The sequence below is a fragment of the Equus przewalskii genome, chromosome 12, assembly GCF_037783145.1.
Source record: "Equus przewalskii isolate Varuska chromosome 12, EquPr2, whole genome shotgun sequence".
In the NCBI taxonomy this organism is placed as follows: Eukaryota; Metazoa; Chordata; class Mammalia; order Perissodactyla; family Equidae; genus Equus; species Equus przewalskii.
This window is the reverse complement of record NC_091842.1, coordinates 23,159,082-23,172,139: the sequence shown is the minus strand read 5'-3', so window position 1 is coordinate 23,172,139 and position 13,058 is coordinate 23,159,082. Positions and strand designations below refer to the sequence as shown.

At 47.8% G+C, this 13,058-nt stretch overlaps 2 protein-coding genes across 32 annotated transcripts in view; one reads left to right on the top strand and one right to left on the bottom strand.

Annotated features, from left to right (window-relative positions):
• SLC5A11 (solute carrier family 5 member 11) overlaps nucleotides 1–4,929 on the top strand; it is a 54,729-nt gene extending 49,800 nt beyond the window's left edge. For all 9 annotated transcript variants that reach the window (XM_070568267.1, XM_070568263.1, XM_070568268.1 and 6 more), the window contains 4 exons: nucleotides 1,555–1,723; nucleotides 2,153–2,368; nucleotides 3,006–3,168; nucleotides 4,630–4,929. In XM_070568267.1, coding sequence (XP_070424368.1) covers nucleotides 1,555–1,723; nucleotides 2,153–2,368; nucleotides 3,006–3,168; nucleotides 4,630–4,835 — 754 coding nt within the window. In that variant the 3' untranslated portion in view covers nucleotides 4,836–4,929. The remainder of the gene's footprint in view (nucleotides 1–1,554; nucleotides 1,724–2,152; nucleotides 2,369–3,005; nucleotides 3,169–4,629) is intronic.
• A 2,029-nt stretch (nucleotides 4,930–6,958) lies between these two features.
• The window catches only part of ARHGAP17 (Rho GTPase activating protein 17), a 91,373-nt gene continuing 85,273 nt past the window's right edge, over nucleotides 6,959–13,058 (bottom strand). For 14 of the 23 annotated variants that reach the window (XM_070568244.1, XM_070568258.1, XM_070568253.1 and 11 more), the window contains one exon: nucleotides 6,959–11,427. In XM_070568244.1, coding sequence (XP_070424345.1) covers nucleotides 11,297–11,427 — 131 coding nt within the window. In that variant the 3' untranslated portion in view covers nucleotides 6,959–11,296. The remainder of the gene's footprint in view (nucleotides 11,428–13,058) is intronic. The other 9 variants (XR_011524795.1, XR_011524793.1, XR_011524796.1 and 6 more) reach the window with 1 other exon arrangement.

Below are 13,058 nucleotides of genomic sequence, written 5' to 3'. Positions count from 1 at the left end.
CTGGTGTTTGAAATACAAGTGGGCTAGCTTTCAGCATCACAGCAACACGCAACTGCCACAGTGTGATAACCGACAGACTGGTGGTGTGGTTCCAACTGGGAAATGAACCCAGGCCATGGCAGTGAGAGCAAGAATCTTAACCACTAGACCACCAGGGCTGAAGTCTAATGGGAGGGAATGAAAATGACCAAGAGGAAAGGCACATAAATTTTAATAAGCGTCTGGGGGCTCTGCGCCTCAAGAAGGTGCATCCTGAGGGCTTTCTCAGCCTTGAGTTAGGGAAAGAGTTCTTAGGTATGACACCAAAAACATAATTCATAAAAGAGAAAAATGATAAATTGGACTTCATCAAAATTCACTTCAAAAGACACCATTAAGAAAATGAGAAGAAAAACCACAGATTGGGAGAAAATATTTGCCGGCCATATATCTGATAAAGGATTTGTAATCTAGAATAATCTACAAATCAGACTGTAATTTAGAAAACTACAGTGGGATACCACTATCCACCCACCAGAACGGCTATAATCGAAAAGACAGATAAGGAAATGGAAAAACTGCAACTCTCAGGCATTACAGGTGGGAACGTAAAATGATTCAACTGTTCAAAACAGTTTGGCAGTTTCTTAAAAAGTTAAACATAAACTTGCCATACAATCCAGCAGTTGCATTCCTAGAAATGAAAACGTATGTCTGCACAAAGACTTGTACACAAATGTTCTTTGCAGCGTTTTTTATAATAGCCAAAAAGTAGAAACAATCTAAATGTCCATTGACTGGTGAAGGGTACACAAGAATATGTAATGGCATTTGGATCCAATGGGATATTTTTCAACATTAAAAAAAGAATGAAATACTGATATACGTGCTGGCCCGGTGGCATAGCAGTTAAATCCGCACGTTCCACTTCTGCGGATGGGGATTGGCTGGTTCGGATCCTGGGTGTGGACCTATGCACCGCTTATCAAGCCGTGCTGTGGCAGGCGTCCCATGTATAAATTAGAGGAAGATGCACACGGATGTTATCTCAGGGCCAATCTTCCTCAGCAAAAAGAGGAGGGTTGGTGGCAGATGTTAGCTCAGGGCAAGTCTTCCTCAGCAAAAAGAGGAGGATTGGTGGCAGATGTTAGCTCAGGGCTAATCTTCCTCAGAAAAAAAAAAAAATAACGAAATACTGATACATGGATGAGCCTTAGAAACATGCTGAATGAAAAAAGCCAGCCATAAAAGACCATATTGTATGATACCATTTATATGAAATGTCCAGAAAAGGTGAACCTAGAGAGACAGGAGCAGATGAGTGGTTTCTTAGGGTGGGAACAGGAATAAACTGTAAATAGGCATGAGGGGACTTTTCGGAGTGATGAATGTTCTAAAAAACTTGATTGTGGTGATCGTTACACAACTCTATAAATTTACCAAAAAGTTACTGACCCGTATGTTTACAGTGGGTGAATGGCGTATAAATTCTACCTCAATACAGCTATATGAAAGAAGAGAAGTAAGTGTTCAGGGAAGCCAGCACTAATGGAGGTCTCTCCTGCCCGGCCCCAGGGTGTTTGTGCTGCTTCTCGTGTTGGTCTCCATCCTCTGGATCCCTGTGGTCCAGGCCAGCCAGGGTGGCCAACTCTTCATTTACATCCAGTCCATCAGCTCCTATCTGCAGCCGCCCGTGGCTGTGGTCTTCATCATGGGATGTTTCTGGAAGCGGACCAATGAAAAGGTAGATCTGGATCAGCCCCCACCATGTGACAACCAGGTGCTGCCCCTGAGGATGGGAGAGGATGGGCGTGGAGGGGACCGAAGGCGGAACATGAGGATGTCTTGACTTGGGTGTCATTAGGGAGGGTGAGGTCTGTGGAGGAAGATACAGGGAGGGTGTTACCTGGACTTTGAATAAAAAGCAATGGGGGTTCTATTTTGATGCATTTTGTCATTAAACAGGGAAGTTGAATTAACAGCAAATGAGTGAATTATACATAATTGATTATCTGTAAAAGATAAACAGATAAGTTGCTTCAACTCTTCTCAAATTACTGCTCCCTGCAGTGAAAGAGAAGCTCTTGAGACAGCTTGTTAAGGTTTCTGGAGGCCTGAGCCGGCCACCCCACAGCCCTGGATGTCTCTAAGATGGCCTTCCTCTGATTTGCAGGGTGCCTTCTCAGGTCTGATCCTGGGCCTTCTCGTCGGCTTGATTCGGCTGGTGCTAGACTTTATTTACGCGCAGCCTCGGTGTGACCAGCTGGATGAGCGCCCAGCCGTAGTGAAGGATGTCCACTACCTCTACTTCTCCATGGTCCTGTCTGTGATCACTCTGACCACTGCGGCCACTGTGAGCTGGTTCACAGAGCCGCCCTCCAAGGAAATGGTACATTTGAGTTTCGTGCTCTATCCATTGAGACCCTTCGCTGCAAGTGACAGAAAATGGACCCACACTGGCTTAAGAAAAGAGGATTGATTGTTCAAAAAGCGGAACAGTCTAGATTTGGGCTTTAGGGACAGATTGGTTTGGGACTCGGAAAAGACCATCAGAATCCATCTCTCACTTCTGCTTCTATTCTCAGGCCCCAGGTGGGGCCAGCAGCTTCTAGGGGTATATCCTTCTTAGTCTCATTAAGCAGAAGCATAAGTATTTTTGTCTCAGCGTTTCCATGATTACCCATGAACAAATTCAATCCCTATAGCCAGATAAGTGGATGAGCTGAATGGCTGATTGCTGGTCCCACAATACCCCAGGGCTAGGGTTAAGCTCTGGGGACTAGAATGAGGGAGGGTGAGTTCCCAACAGGAGAATTAGGATTGTCAAAGAAAGATGGGAGAATGAGTGGGGGAAACGTCCACTGATCTGAGAAGTGCAGGGAGCTGAAGCTTGTTGGAGGGTGGAGGGAGAGGGCGAGACTGGGAGCGGACTCGGATGGGAAGGCTGAACTCGGGGTTGGGCAGGGGATGGGAGAAAGGCATGACAGCGCCCTACCCCAATCTCACAATTCCTCCTTGCTCCTTAGGTCAGTCGCCTGACCTGGTTTACTCGTCATGACCCCATGGTCCAGAAGGAACAGGTGCCACCAGCAACTCCCCTGCCACTCCCTCAGAATGGGACACCAGAAGCCAGCAGCACCAGCATCCCTTTGGAGATTGTTCAAGAAAACACGTCCAAAACCCACAGTTGTGAGTTGCCTTTCTCCTCAGTGACAGTAGGAGCCTCAAGAACCATTATGTGTATACGGGGAGATTTTTCTATCAAATCACAAGCCAGAAAAGGGAAAGGGGGCAGACTTGGAATTTAGCATCCCCTGACTCCCAGAGTCTGGTCCTTCCCCACTCTCTGGCCACCAAAAGTGGATTCTTCAGTAACTTTCAACAAGTGTCTCAAATGAGTAATAATAGCAAACACCTGTTGAATGCTTACTAAAATACGTTTCATTTAATCTTCACAAAACCCCACACAGTAGGCTGGAGTACTCCTGGCATTCTCTAAATTACCGGTTTCAAACTGGCAGCTTGCAGACATACTATGGTTTAGCCCACCTACTGTTTTAATAAAATGTGAGTTATTTACAAACTGGGAGATTTTGGGGCCGGCCCCATGGCCGAGTGGTTAAGTTCATGCTCTCCACTTCGGCAGCCCAGGGCTTTGCTGGTTCAGATCCTGGGTGTAGACATGGCACCATTCATCAGGCCATGCTGAGGTGGCATCCCACATGCCACAACTAGAAGGACCCACAATTAAAAATATATACAACTATGTACCAGGGGGCTATGGGGAGAAAAAGGAAAAAAAATAAAATAAAATCTTAAGAGAAAAAAAACAATAAAAATTGGGAGATTTCACATAAAATTCCAGATTTCCATCTTCTCTTGAAACATGGGAAGATGTGGCAAAACTGGGCCCACATGTCTACATGGCAAAAATTGTCTGGAGCTATAAAGCAGCTGCCCCTTAGACCTGAGATGTGCCCTTCATTTAGTCAAGGTCCCCACCAGCCCCTGTTGTCTCCCGGACCCTGAGCCTGTGGTGGTCATTTATTATGACACCTGGCCTTTTTTTTTTTTAAATAAATAATTGTGGATGTGAACCCATGTCAACTGAGAGTGGGAAACTCAAGCATAGGTCCCGAAGGCCACGTGTTTCAAGAAAAATGAGAGAGAGAGAATATTTCTTGGTAGAGGTGAAGAATACCTTGACATGTTTAATAAGCAAATTGGCTGCCCCTGACTTGGATACACCACCTGCCTGGCTCTATAGGCAGCTGAGTCCACACCCCCAGCTCGGAATGGAGAAGTCATTTCCCACAGGAGTGCCCATTCTCTTCAGCCTCCTGGCAGGCAGTGTGAAAGAGGACTCAGATAGAGGTGGGTCCTAAACCCACCCCTGCCACTGTTTACCAGCTACGTGGCTTTGCTCAAGGTAGTCTGAGCCTCTCTCTCTTCATCTGAAATTCTTCACCTGAAAATGATGAAAAGTCTGAAAATACCAATCTCCCAGAATTAAGGTTTTCATTAATACCTTCCAGAAAAGGTAGGTAAAGTATTTATCACGGTGCGTGGGGCACACCAAGTTGGTCCCTTCTTCTCCCTTCTCTGTGAGACACAGCCCATCCTTAGGATCTTTATTTGGGTTCTTTTTAGGTGACGTGGCCCAAAAGCCATCCATGGTGGTGAAAGCCATCTTGTGGCTCTGTGGAATGGAGAGCAAGGGCAAGAAGGAGCCTCCAGGCAAAGCAGAGCCTGTTATAGTTTCCTTGGAAGAAAACCCCCTTGTGAAAACCCTTCTGGACATCAACCTCATTGTCTGCGTTAGCTGTGCCCTCTTTCTCTGGGGCTACTTTGCTTAATGTGTGGTGAACCCAGGGGCCGAAGCTCTCAGTTGGTTATCAATGTCCCAATTTTTTAATGAAAGAAAAAGAATAAAGCTGTGTTTGTTTACCATGAGGCTTCCAAGGTGTTTATGGGACATTTTCAACGTGACCTTTAGCTCTTTTCTTCTTAAGAGGGAATGAAGGTTAGGAGCTGGAAAATGGAGAGACGTGTAAAAGCTTCCTTGTCTCAAAAGGCTCGTTATTCACTCTTTCTGTCCATCAGGCAACATCACAGCTAAATTCAAACAGATAAACAAAAAGATTCCCCAAGACCTCCCAGCCCAGCAGTACCCACATCTCCTGGGCTGAAACGTTAGCACTTGAACTTTCCCCAGCTCATCTTTGAAGGGCAAGGAATGGGACCTGCCTTCTATCTCACCTTCCACTGTGGCTGGCTTCGGGTGAAGGAATAGCTGGTCCCCAAATGTTTTCTCACTGCCATCCTTGCTCCTCGATATGATCTCTGGGAAGTAGACCCGAGTGGGGGTCCTGGAATCTTGTGCTATAAGAAAACCAGGGAATTGTGGGCACTTCCCAAGTTCTGGCTTAGCCTGTGTTTCTCTGCTTAACTCCCCACTATGATACTTCCTGAAAACAAGCAGCCTGGATGAGCAACTCCACAATGAATCTCTACTGGCCAAGGGGCAACGGGGCTTTTGACCTGAAGAGCAGCCACTCCTGTGTGGAGCCAGCCACTCTAATTTCCCTATTCGGGCCCTGATGGGGTCTGATGGGATGAACTGTAGGGGCTGTTTGCACAGCTAAGAGCAAGGGCCGGGCAACAGAAGGAGCCTTGAGACCATCTCTGGGGAAGCCCAGGGCCAGGAGCTATTATTCTAGTCCTGGGATAAAGGAGGAGGGTAGGGTAGATTAGAACCACTTACCAGCCTGACAACCGGAGAATGGAATAGTCTCTCAAGGGACCCCAATTTCTGGACTTCAAAAGAACATGGACAGAACACCCTGGGGCTGAGGAGCCATCGGCTCCCTAGTAACTCAGTGGTATCATTTGAGTTCCTACCTGATGCCTTCAGCACCTGGACCACTTGGTCTAAAGGTCAGTGTGTTAGCTCGGCCGCTACCCTTGTCGGAGGCCTGGCTCTTCCACACCAATCCAAGTGAGAGCTGGGGGTGGACAAAGGCACATGTCAGCCTTCCTTAGGAAAGGGTCTATGTAGGGAGCTGTTCACGAATGTGGCTGCTATTCACATAGCTGTAACTGACTCCTGACAAGCCTGATCTGGTGTCTGGGCAAGTGGGCTCCAGGGGAGGTTGAGCGTCCCCTCCAAGGGCCAAAGGAGGGGAGTGGGAGGCCCAGGAGGCTTCCCCAAATTGCCCCTCCACCAAGCCTCAGTGGCTGCTCTGGACCATCACACCATGACTTCTGCTGCCGTTGGTTGGGGTCAAAAGTGTGTTTTACTGAGAGCTTTTGCTATAGACACTGAGGCCACTGCCATCTCTCCCCTGGATGGCTGGCACCAGCCTCCTAACTGGCCACCAAATCATGCTGACTCTGCCTCCCTAACAATATGTTAATCCGTCCACTGCCTCTACCTTAGTTTAGGCTGCTGGCATCAGCGATTCTAGTCTGGCCCTCGCTGTAATCCATTTCCTGCACCGCAGCCACGAGGATCTAAAATACTAATGGGACTATCACTCTCCTCTTCTCTCAGTAGCTCCCTACTGGCCTTGGGCAACTTCCAAACCTGGGGTAGAAGGCCCTTCATGCTCCAGCACCCTATTACCTCACTAGCCTTATTCCTTGCCCGCTGCCCACCTCCCACTTTACTAGTACACTCTCTCTCACCCCCCGGCCACTGCACAAGCTGTTCCTTCCTCCCATGTGCTCCACAGTTCCTCCCCTTCCACACTCTCTCTCTCTGTTTCCCGGGTTTGTTTGCAAGCGTCCTGAGGGCCGAGGCCATGTTTGTACGGTTCAGGTTGGTTCCCCAGGGTCTAGGCCAGTGTATGGAAGAGTAAGCCGTCAATATTTACCTGGAGGTCACACAGAAATTATTTAAAAGACATGGCTTCAATTCTAAGCGTCTTTGAATGAAAACAAAAATGCTGAGTTTCTACTATGAAATGACAAGCAAATATTTTTTTGGTCATTCAAATATAATTTATTGATGCGCATAAAAACTGAATTCAAATACAAGTATAGAGGGTGAAAACAGAACTCCAGTTTTTTTTTGTTCTTCCAAAAAAGTATTTGGTTCAAATATACCTCCATAGGTGTCATTTGTGATGACGTTTTGATGTGTGTGGCGGATAGACCCTAAGATGACCCTCCATGATCCCCGTCTCCTGCTCCTCACACCCTTTTGTAATCCCTTCTCCTTGCGTGTATATGGAACCTGCGACTGGATCGAAGCAATAGAATATGGTGATGGTGATAAGATGTCAGTCCATGATTATGTTATATCATCTAAGACTCTGACTTGCTAACAGACTCCTTCTAGAGGCTGTCCTTGCTGGCTTGATGAAGTAGCAGCCATACCGGGGAAGCCCACACGTCCAGGAACTGCAGGCTGCCTCTGGGGGTTGAGTGCAGCCTCCAGATGATGGTCAGCAAGAAGCCTGGGCCCTCAGACCTTGTGGTCCTACAACCACAAGGACATGAATTCTGACAACAACCTGAAAGAGCTTAGGAGCGTATCCATCCCTAGTCATACCTTCAGATGAGACCCCAGCCCTGGCTGACACCTTGACTGCAGTCTTGTGAGACCCACACAGAGGACCCAGCTAAGCTGTGCAAGGACTCCTAACCCACGGAAGCTGTAAAATAATAAATGTGTGTCATTTTAAGCTGCTAAATTTGTGATCATTTGTCACACAGCAATAGATAAGAGTGGGGTTGGGTGGGGAGAGTGTGGGAAGGGGAAAGTTTGCCTGTGGAGTTGTAAGGGGTCTGTATAGCCATAGCCATGTGTCTGGGAGTGAGCAGAAGAGGAGAGCCTCTTTTAGGGAGTGTATCAAGTAAGAGTCAGTTGATTGCAGGCAACAGAGACAAACCTAAGAAAATTTATGCAAAAAAACAAAAAAAGGAATTTATTGTGAGGGTACCAGGGCAGGAAATAGAGAATGGCCACAAGGACACAGATGGGCTGTGGGTGGGAGGGTGGATTACAGAGACATCTCTAAAAGTGGCTTCCAGAGAGAGGTGCCCCCACTCTGCACCACCTTTTGCCTTGCTCCCCTTAGGTGGCAGCTTAGGCAGTTTGGACCACTTTCTGCCTTTTGGTTTCCTCAGAACCAGTGGCTTCCCCATGCCCGTGGATCTTTCCTCCTTCCTAGCTCCACCACTACAATATTAGAGAAGTGGAAGCCACTGGTGTAGAAACATTTGTCACTGAGGTGTTGCCCAGTCTGATGCAAGACTCCTAGACTGGGAGTCACACTTGGGACCACACAGCAAAGAGATGGTAGAGTACGACCTGTGAGAAGAGGCAAAGGCCCTGCGATATGGTGCGGGTAGGGAAATGGTGGGAAGAGACCACAGATAGAGGAGTCAGAGGAGGGTTTGTCTTAAGACCTCCAAATATGAGCACTTGTGGGGCTCACCGGGCTTGGGGGAGCATTGGGTGCTAGAGCCCCAAGAGGGGGACAAGGGTCCATCTGTGGAGCCCCCAGGCACCAGGGCCATCAAGAAGCCCCAAGAATTTAGTCTGTCCAACTGCATCTGAACTTAGGAATTCACAGGGGAGAACCCAGCACAATCAGGGCAGCCAGGGGCCTGCCCTGATCCCCTGCGATCTCCAAAATGCTGGATGGAGAACAGGCTAGATGAGTGTTGAATGCAAGGTGTGGTGTGAGGAACAGGTCCTTCACCCTGGTGTAGCTGTGGGCAGAGGAGCAGGAACAGAAAGCCTGAGCACACAGGGCTAGAACTTTCTATGAGAAATTGTTCTATAGAGAAGAGAAAGAAATAGTCTGAAGGGGCAGATGTCTAGAGACCAGTACCTCCTAGATGGTCGGGGAAAGCCATTACGAGTTTAGACTACAGACTTTCCTATCTTTCTGACGGTGGTAGGATGACAAGAGGCTCTACTATGTGTGGTGTCAAGGGAAAGTGATGGCAATGTAGCGACTCCCCCAGCAGAGGTAACCTTGGAGATGCTTCCACCATGATGCAGTTACAGCTCCGAATGTCCGAAGCTGAGACACCAAGTCCACATCACAACTGACCATCCAAGAGGACGGCCAGTAGCCCCAGTTGGGTATCTACTTTTGACACACACACAGAGTCAAATTAAGTTTCATTTTTCTGGGGCTGGCTCCGTGGCCGAGTGGTTAAGTTGGCGCACTCCGCTGCGGCGGCCCAGGGTTCGGATCCTGGGTGCGGACATGGCACCGCTCGTCAGGCCACGTTGAGGCGGCATCCCACATCCCACAACTAGAAGGACCTGCAACTAAGATATATAACTATGTATGGGGCGGTTTGGGGAGATAAAGCAGAAAAAAAAACAGAAGACTGGCAACAGTTGTTAGCTTAGGTGCCAATCTTTAAAAAAAAAAAGTTTCATTTTTCCTTAGCTGGAGCTCTTAGGGTAGGAAGATTATAAAAACAATGGGAGAGTGAAATTGAATGCTGTTCTTAAAATAATGAGGGTATGGTTTGTTGTATTTCAGAATCAGCAACAACAAAACACATGCGACATTCTGGCGAGAACATTCACCATGGACCTTCCAGGTCCCCAGGCACCAAGCCCCGTGTCCCAGCTTCCTCCTGAGTGCGTGCTCAGGCATTACGGAGAAAGTACCTCCAAGGTGCTGCAGAGATGCTGACTGTGGACAGCCAGGCTCCTTGAAGGGGCCAACACTGATGAGCACCTGACACCGAGACCTTAGCTTTGGCTAGCAGGTTTGTTCTATAGCGAAAGGGGGTAGAGAAAAAGAACATAGATGGTGTATAGGGGGAAAGAGTGAGCCTTAACATATATAAATTTAAGATATGGGGGAAACAGGGTCTATAGGCACATATTTTCAATGTAATTAGTAAGTGTAGGGAGCACTTTGGGGGCACAAGGAGCTTTGAGTTAAGAGGAGAAAGTGATTGCCCTTTTCAAGTTAAACTTGTTAATTCATAGTGGAAGGAGGTCCAATGTCTTCTAAGCAGGGGACAGGTCATTGATGCAACTAGCAAACAACTCTATCAATGGAATGGCTCTGGGCAGCCAATGTTGGCAGCATGTCTCTCTGTACTCGCAAGAGAAGACCACCAAGTCTGAGCCACACAGAGGGGCTGGCGTCAGAACAGCCATCCAGACTGTTGGTCTCACTTGGTTTCAATCTCAATCCCGGGAAAGAAGTGGCTTCCAGTCACTGGAAAAGGGAATTCCCATGGATAGTAATGGCTTCTGACTTCTGCCCTAGGCCCATGGGCCTGAATGACTGGGAGTCGGCCTCCAAGAGTCCAAGTGTCCCTGGAGGGACAAGAAAGGGTGTCAAAACTGGTAAGAGCAAAGGAAGAGCCTTCTCCACGGAACATTCAGGAAGGACAGCCAGTCTCGGAGGTCTCTGGGGCACCTGGTGGCTGCTTTCACTGCTGTTACCTTGCTCTCCACTCTTTCAAACTGCTACAGTCACAATTAGAGCCCTAGATGTCCCATCACAATTCTGTTTGGTTACATGAACATGCACACACACACACATACACACAAAATCCACAGTTTTGCCTCCAAGAATTATAAAGTTTTCATATAAACCACAGAATACATTTAATTCAAATTAAACATGAAACTAGAATAATGTTCGGTCCTTATCAAGTAGCAATTACGTTGTTTAAAAAAAAAAAGAAAAGAACAGTACATTCCTTTCTACATTCTGGCAATCCAACAAGGCACAAGTCACATCCAGTTTGCTGAGGTGACAGATCCAGCAGTCACCATCAATGCTCATGGCTTAGAGGGGATCAGGGAGACACAGACTATACTTCATACAAAATGGTTCTGCAGCATGTCTGAAGGAGAGGCACCTCCCTCCAGGTACGTGAGAATGACAGTCCAAGTAGCAGGAAGCAGGCAACTTGCATAATGAACGTGTTTTATTAAATAAAGAGTTAACGCATTGCTTCTCATTCATTCCAAATTGCCACTGGTGCCGCCTGCATTACTGCATTGACGAAAGCTTCCCAGACTCGTCTCAGCAAGGATACTCTTTCCACTCCAGGTATTTCTTTTTTTCTTTCTCTTTGATTTTTTGGCATGATTTCTTTTCCATGTAAAGAAAGCCAACTTCTTCACGACACAGGTCATTCAGCTTTAAGTGTCAGCCTTGCTTGCTCCTCAGGCTCTGAGAAGGCAGTTCTCTATGGTAAGGCCGCCTTTTTCCCTCCACTGAAAGCTTTTCACTGTTTGGTCTGCAAAGATAAAAGTCTGCCTGCCCCTGTTCCACTCCCTGGCTGGAAGGGGTCAACGGCTGGGAGGTGGCTTTCTTCACAGGGCGGTACTTTCTGTTTCATTGTCCATATCCAACAGAATGCGGCCGGGTAGGTCTTTGCTTGCGGAGTCTGAATGCATTTCAGGAAAGATGCTGCGAAGCGGTTCTGAAACCCTAGAGTTGGTGTCTGGACAAAAACAGGAGGAGACATGGTGTCAATGCCTGGTAATACCCAAGAGGCCACCTGAGGGCACTCTGAGAAGAAGAGAAGCTAGAAAGTTTAAGGGTCAGCCCATGCGCACACACATTCCCTTACTAGAGGCACCATCAGCCCTTAGAAGTTGAGTCAAGCCTTTGAGACCCGAGGGCAGCCACGTGGCACAGCCCTACCTCCTGGCTCTGGTGCTCCTTTCTGCGAACCCATGGCAGTCCTCGGAGATACAAGCTTCAAAGGATTTCCTTGCTCTGATTGAGGAAAGGAGATCTCTTTCTTACCAATCCCTCTCATGCACTAATTGAAACCTCCTGACAACATCTGGGCTGCAGGACTAGATGAGCTTCACTGGAAAGAGCTCCCTCCTCTGAGGCTGATGAGTTTTCCTGCCATTATTAATGCTATGCCCTCAACCTCGGCTAAGGACACTGGAGGCCAGGTCACTCTGGGTTGTGGGGGCTGTCCTGTGCACTGTAGGATGTTTAGCAGCATCCCTGCCCTCTATCTACTAGGTGTCCTGGCACATGCCCTCTCTCCCCAAGTGTGACAACCAAAGATGCCTCCAGACATTGCCAAATGTCCCCTGGGGGGGCGCTGTCACCCCTGGTTGACAATCACTGAGGTAGACCACCAAATCTCCTGCAAATATTAATTTTCTCTTCTCTTTCTAATATTCATGCCTCCAATTTCCTTTTTCATGTCTTACTCTGTTGGCTGGAATTCCTTTAGCAAGATGGCAAATACATGTTCCTCAAGTCATTGTCCCTCATTCCTAAGTTCACAAAAAGACACCTTCACCAATCTCAGCCCTCTTCCTAGGATGGTGAGTTTCAGATTCACTCATTCATGAACAAATACTTGCTGAGCACCTGCCCCATGCCAGGCACTGTTCCACCTGTGAGGACACGATAGTGAACAAGACAGACCCAGCTTTAATGAAGCCTACAGTCAAGAGGAGGAGACAGCCCCTAATTAAGATGGAAGAATTTGTTCCTCTAAGTAGATGTGGATTCTAACAAATGATGAGAGCCTTGTTAGATATTCTAGGGCTGGTGCAAGAGAGAAGGGAGACGTTCAGATCTGTAGCAGTTTCACTTTGCCAGGTTAGAGCTGGGCCTGGTAGGGAGCAGGGAGGAGCCAGAGCGGGAGGTGGAGGTGTACTTGTTGTGGTACAGAGTTACACCACGTCTGCCTTTGCTGGGAGCTGCTTTTGACAGTACTTCTGTTTTGCCTGCTCCTCATCCACACAGGCAGAGGTGGCAAATGCAGGTGCACTTCTGGGAGGCTCACTGCTTTGAGACCACTTCCTGGCCCCACACGTCCCTACAGTTCTGAGCTGTACTTCCTGGGGCATCGCTTTTCTCTCAATGACTGCTGGGTTGGCAGACCGGTCCCTCAAGGTTTCCTATGCACCACAAGTCAGAGAAATTTCTAGATTTATGGAGGTGCCAAGGTGTCCAAGAGTTCAGATGCTGAATTCCATTTCAGGCAATTCAAGTCTTATGACTGAATTATGCTGAATTGCACCATCCAATGGCGCAGTTGAGGGTGATCTGTGTGCACAGAATAGAAGACATCTCAGATTTGTCCTCATCAGAATGGAA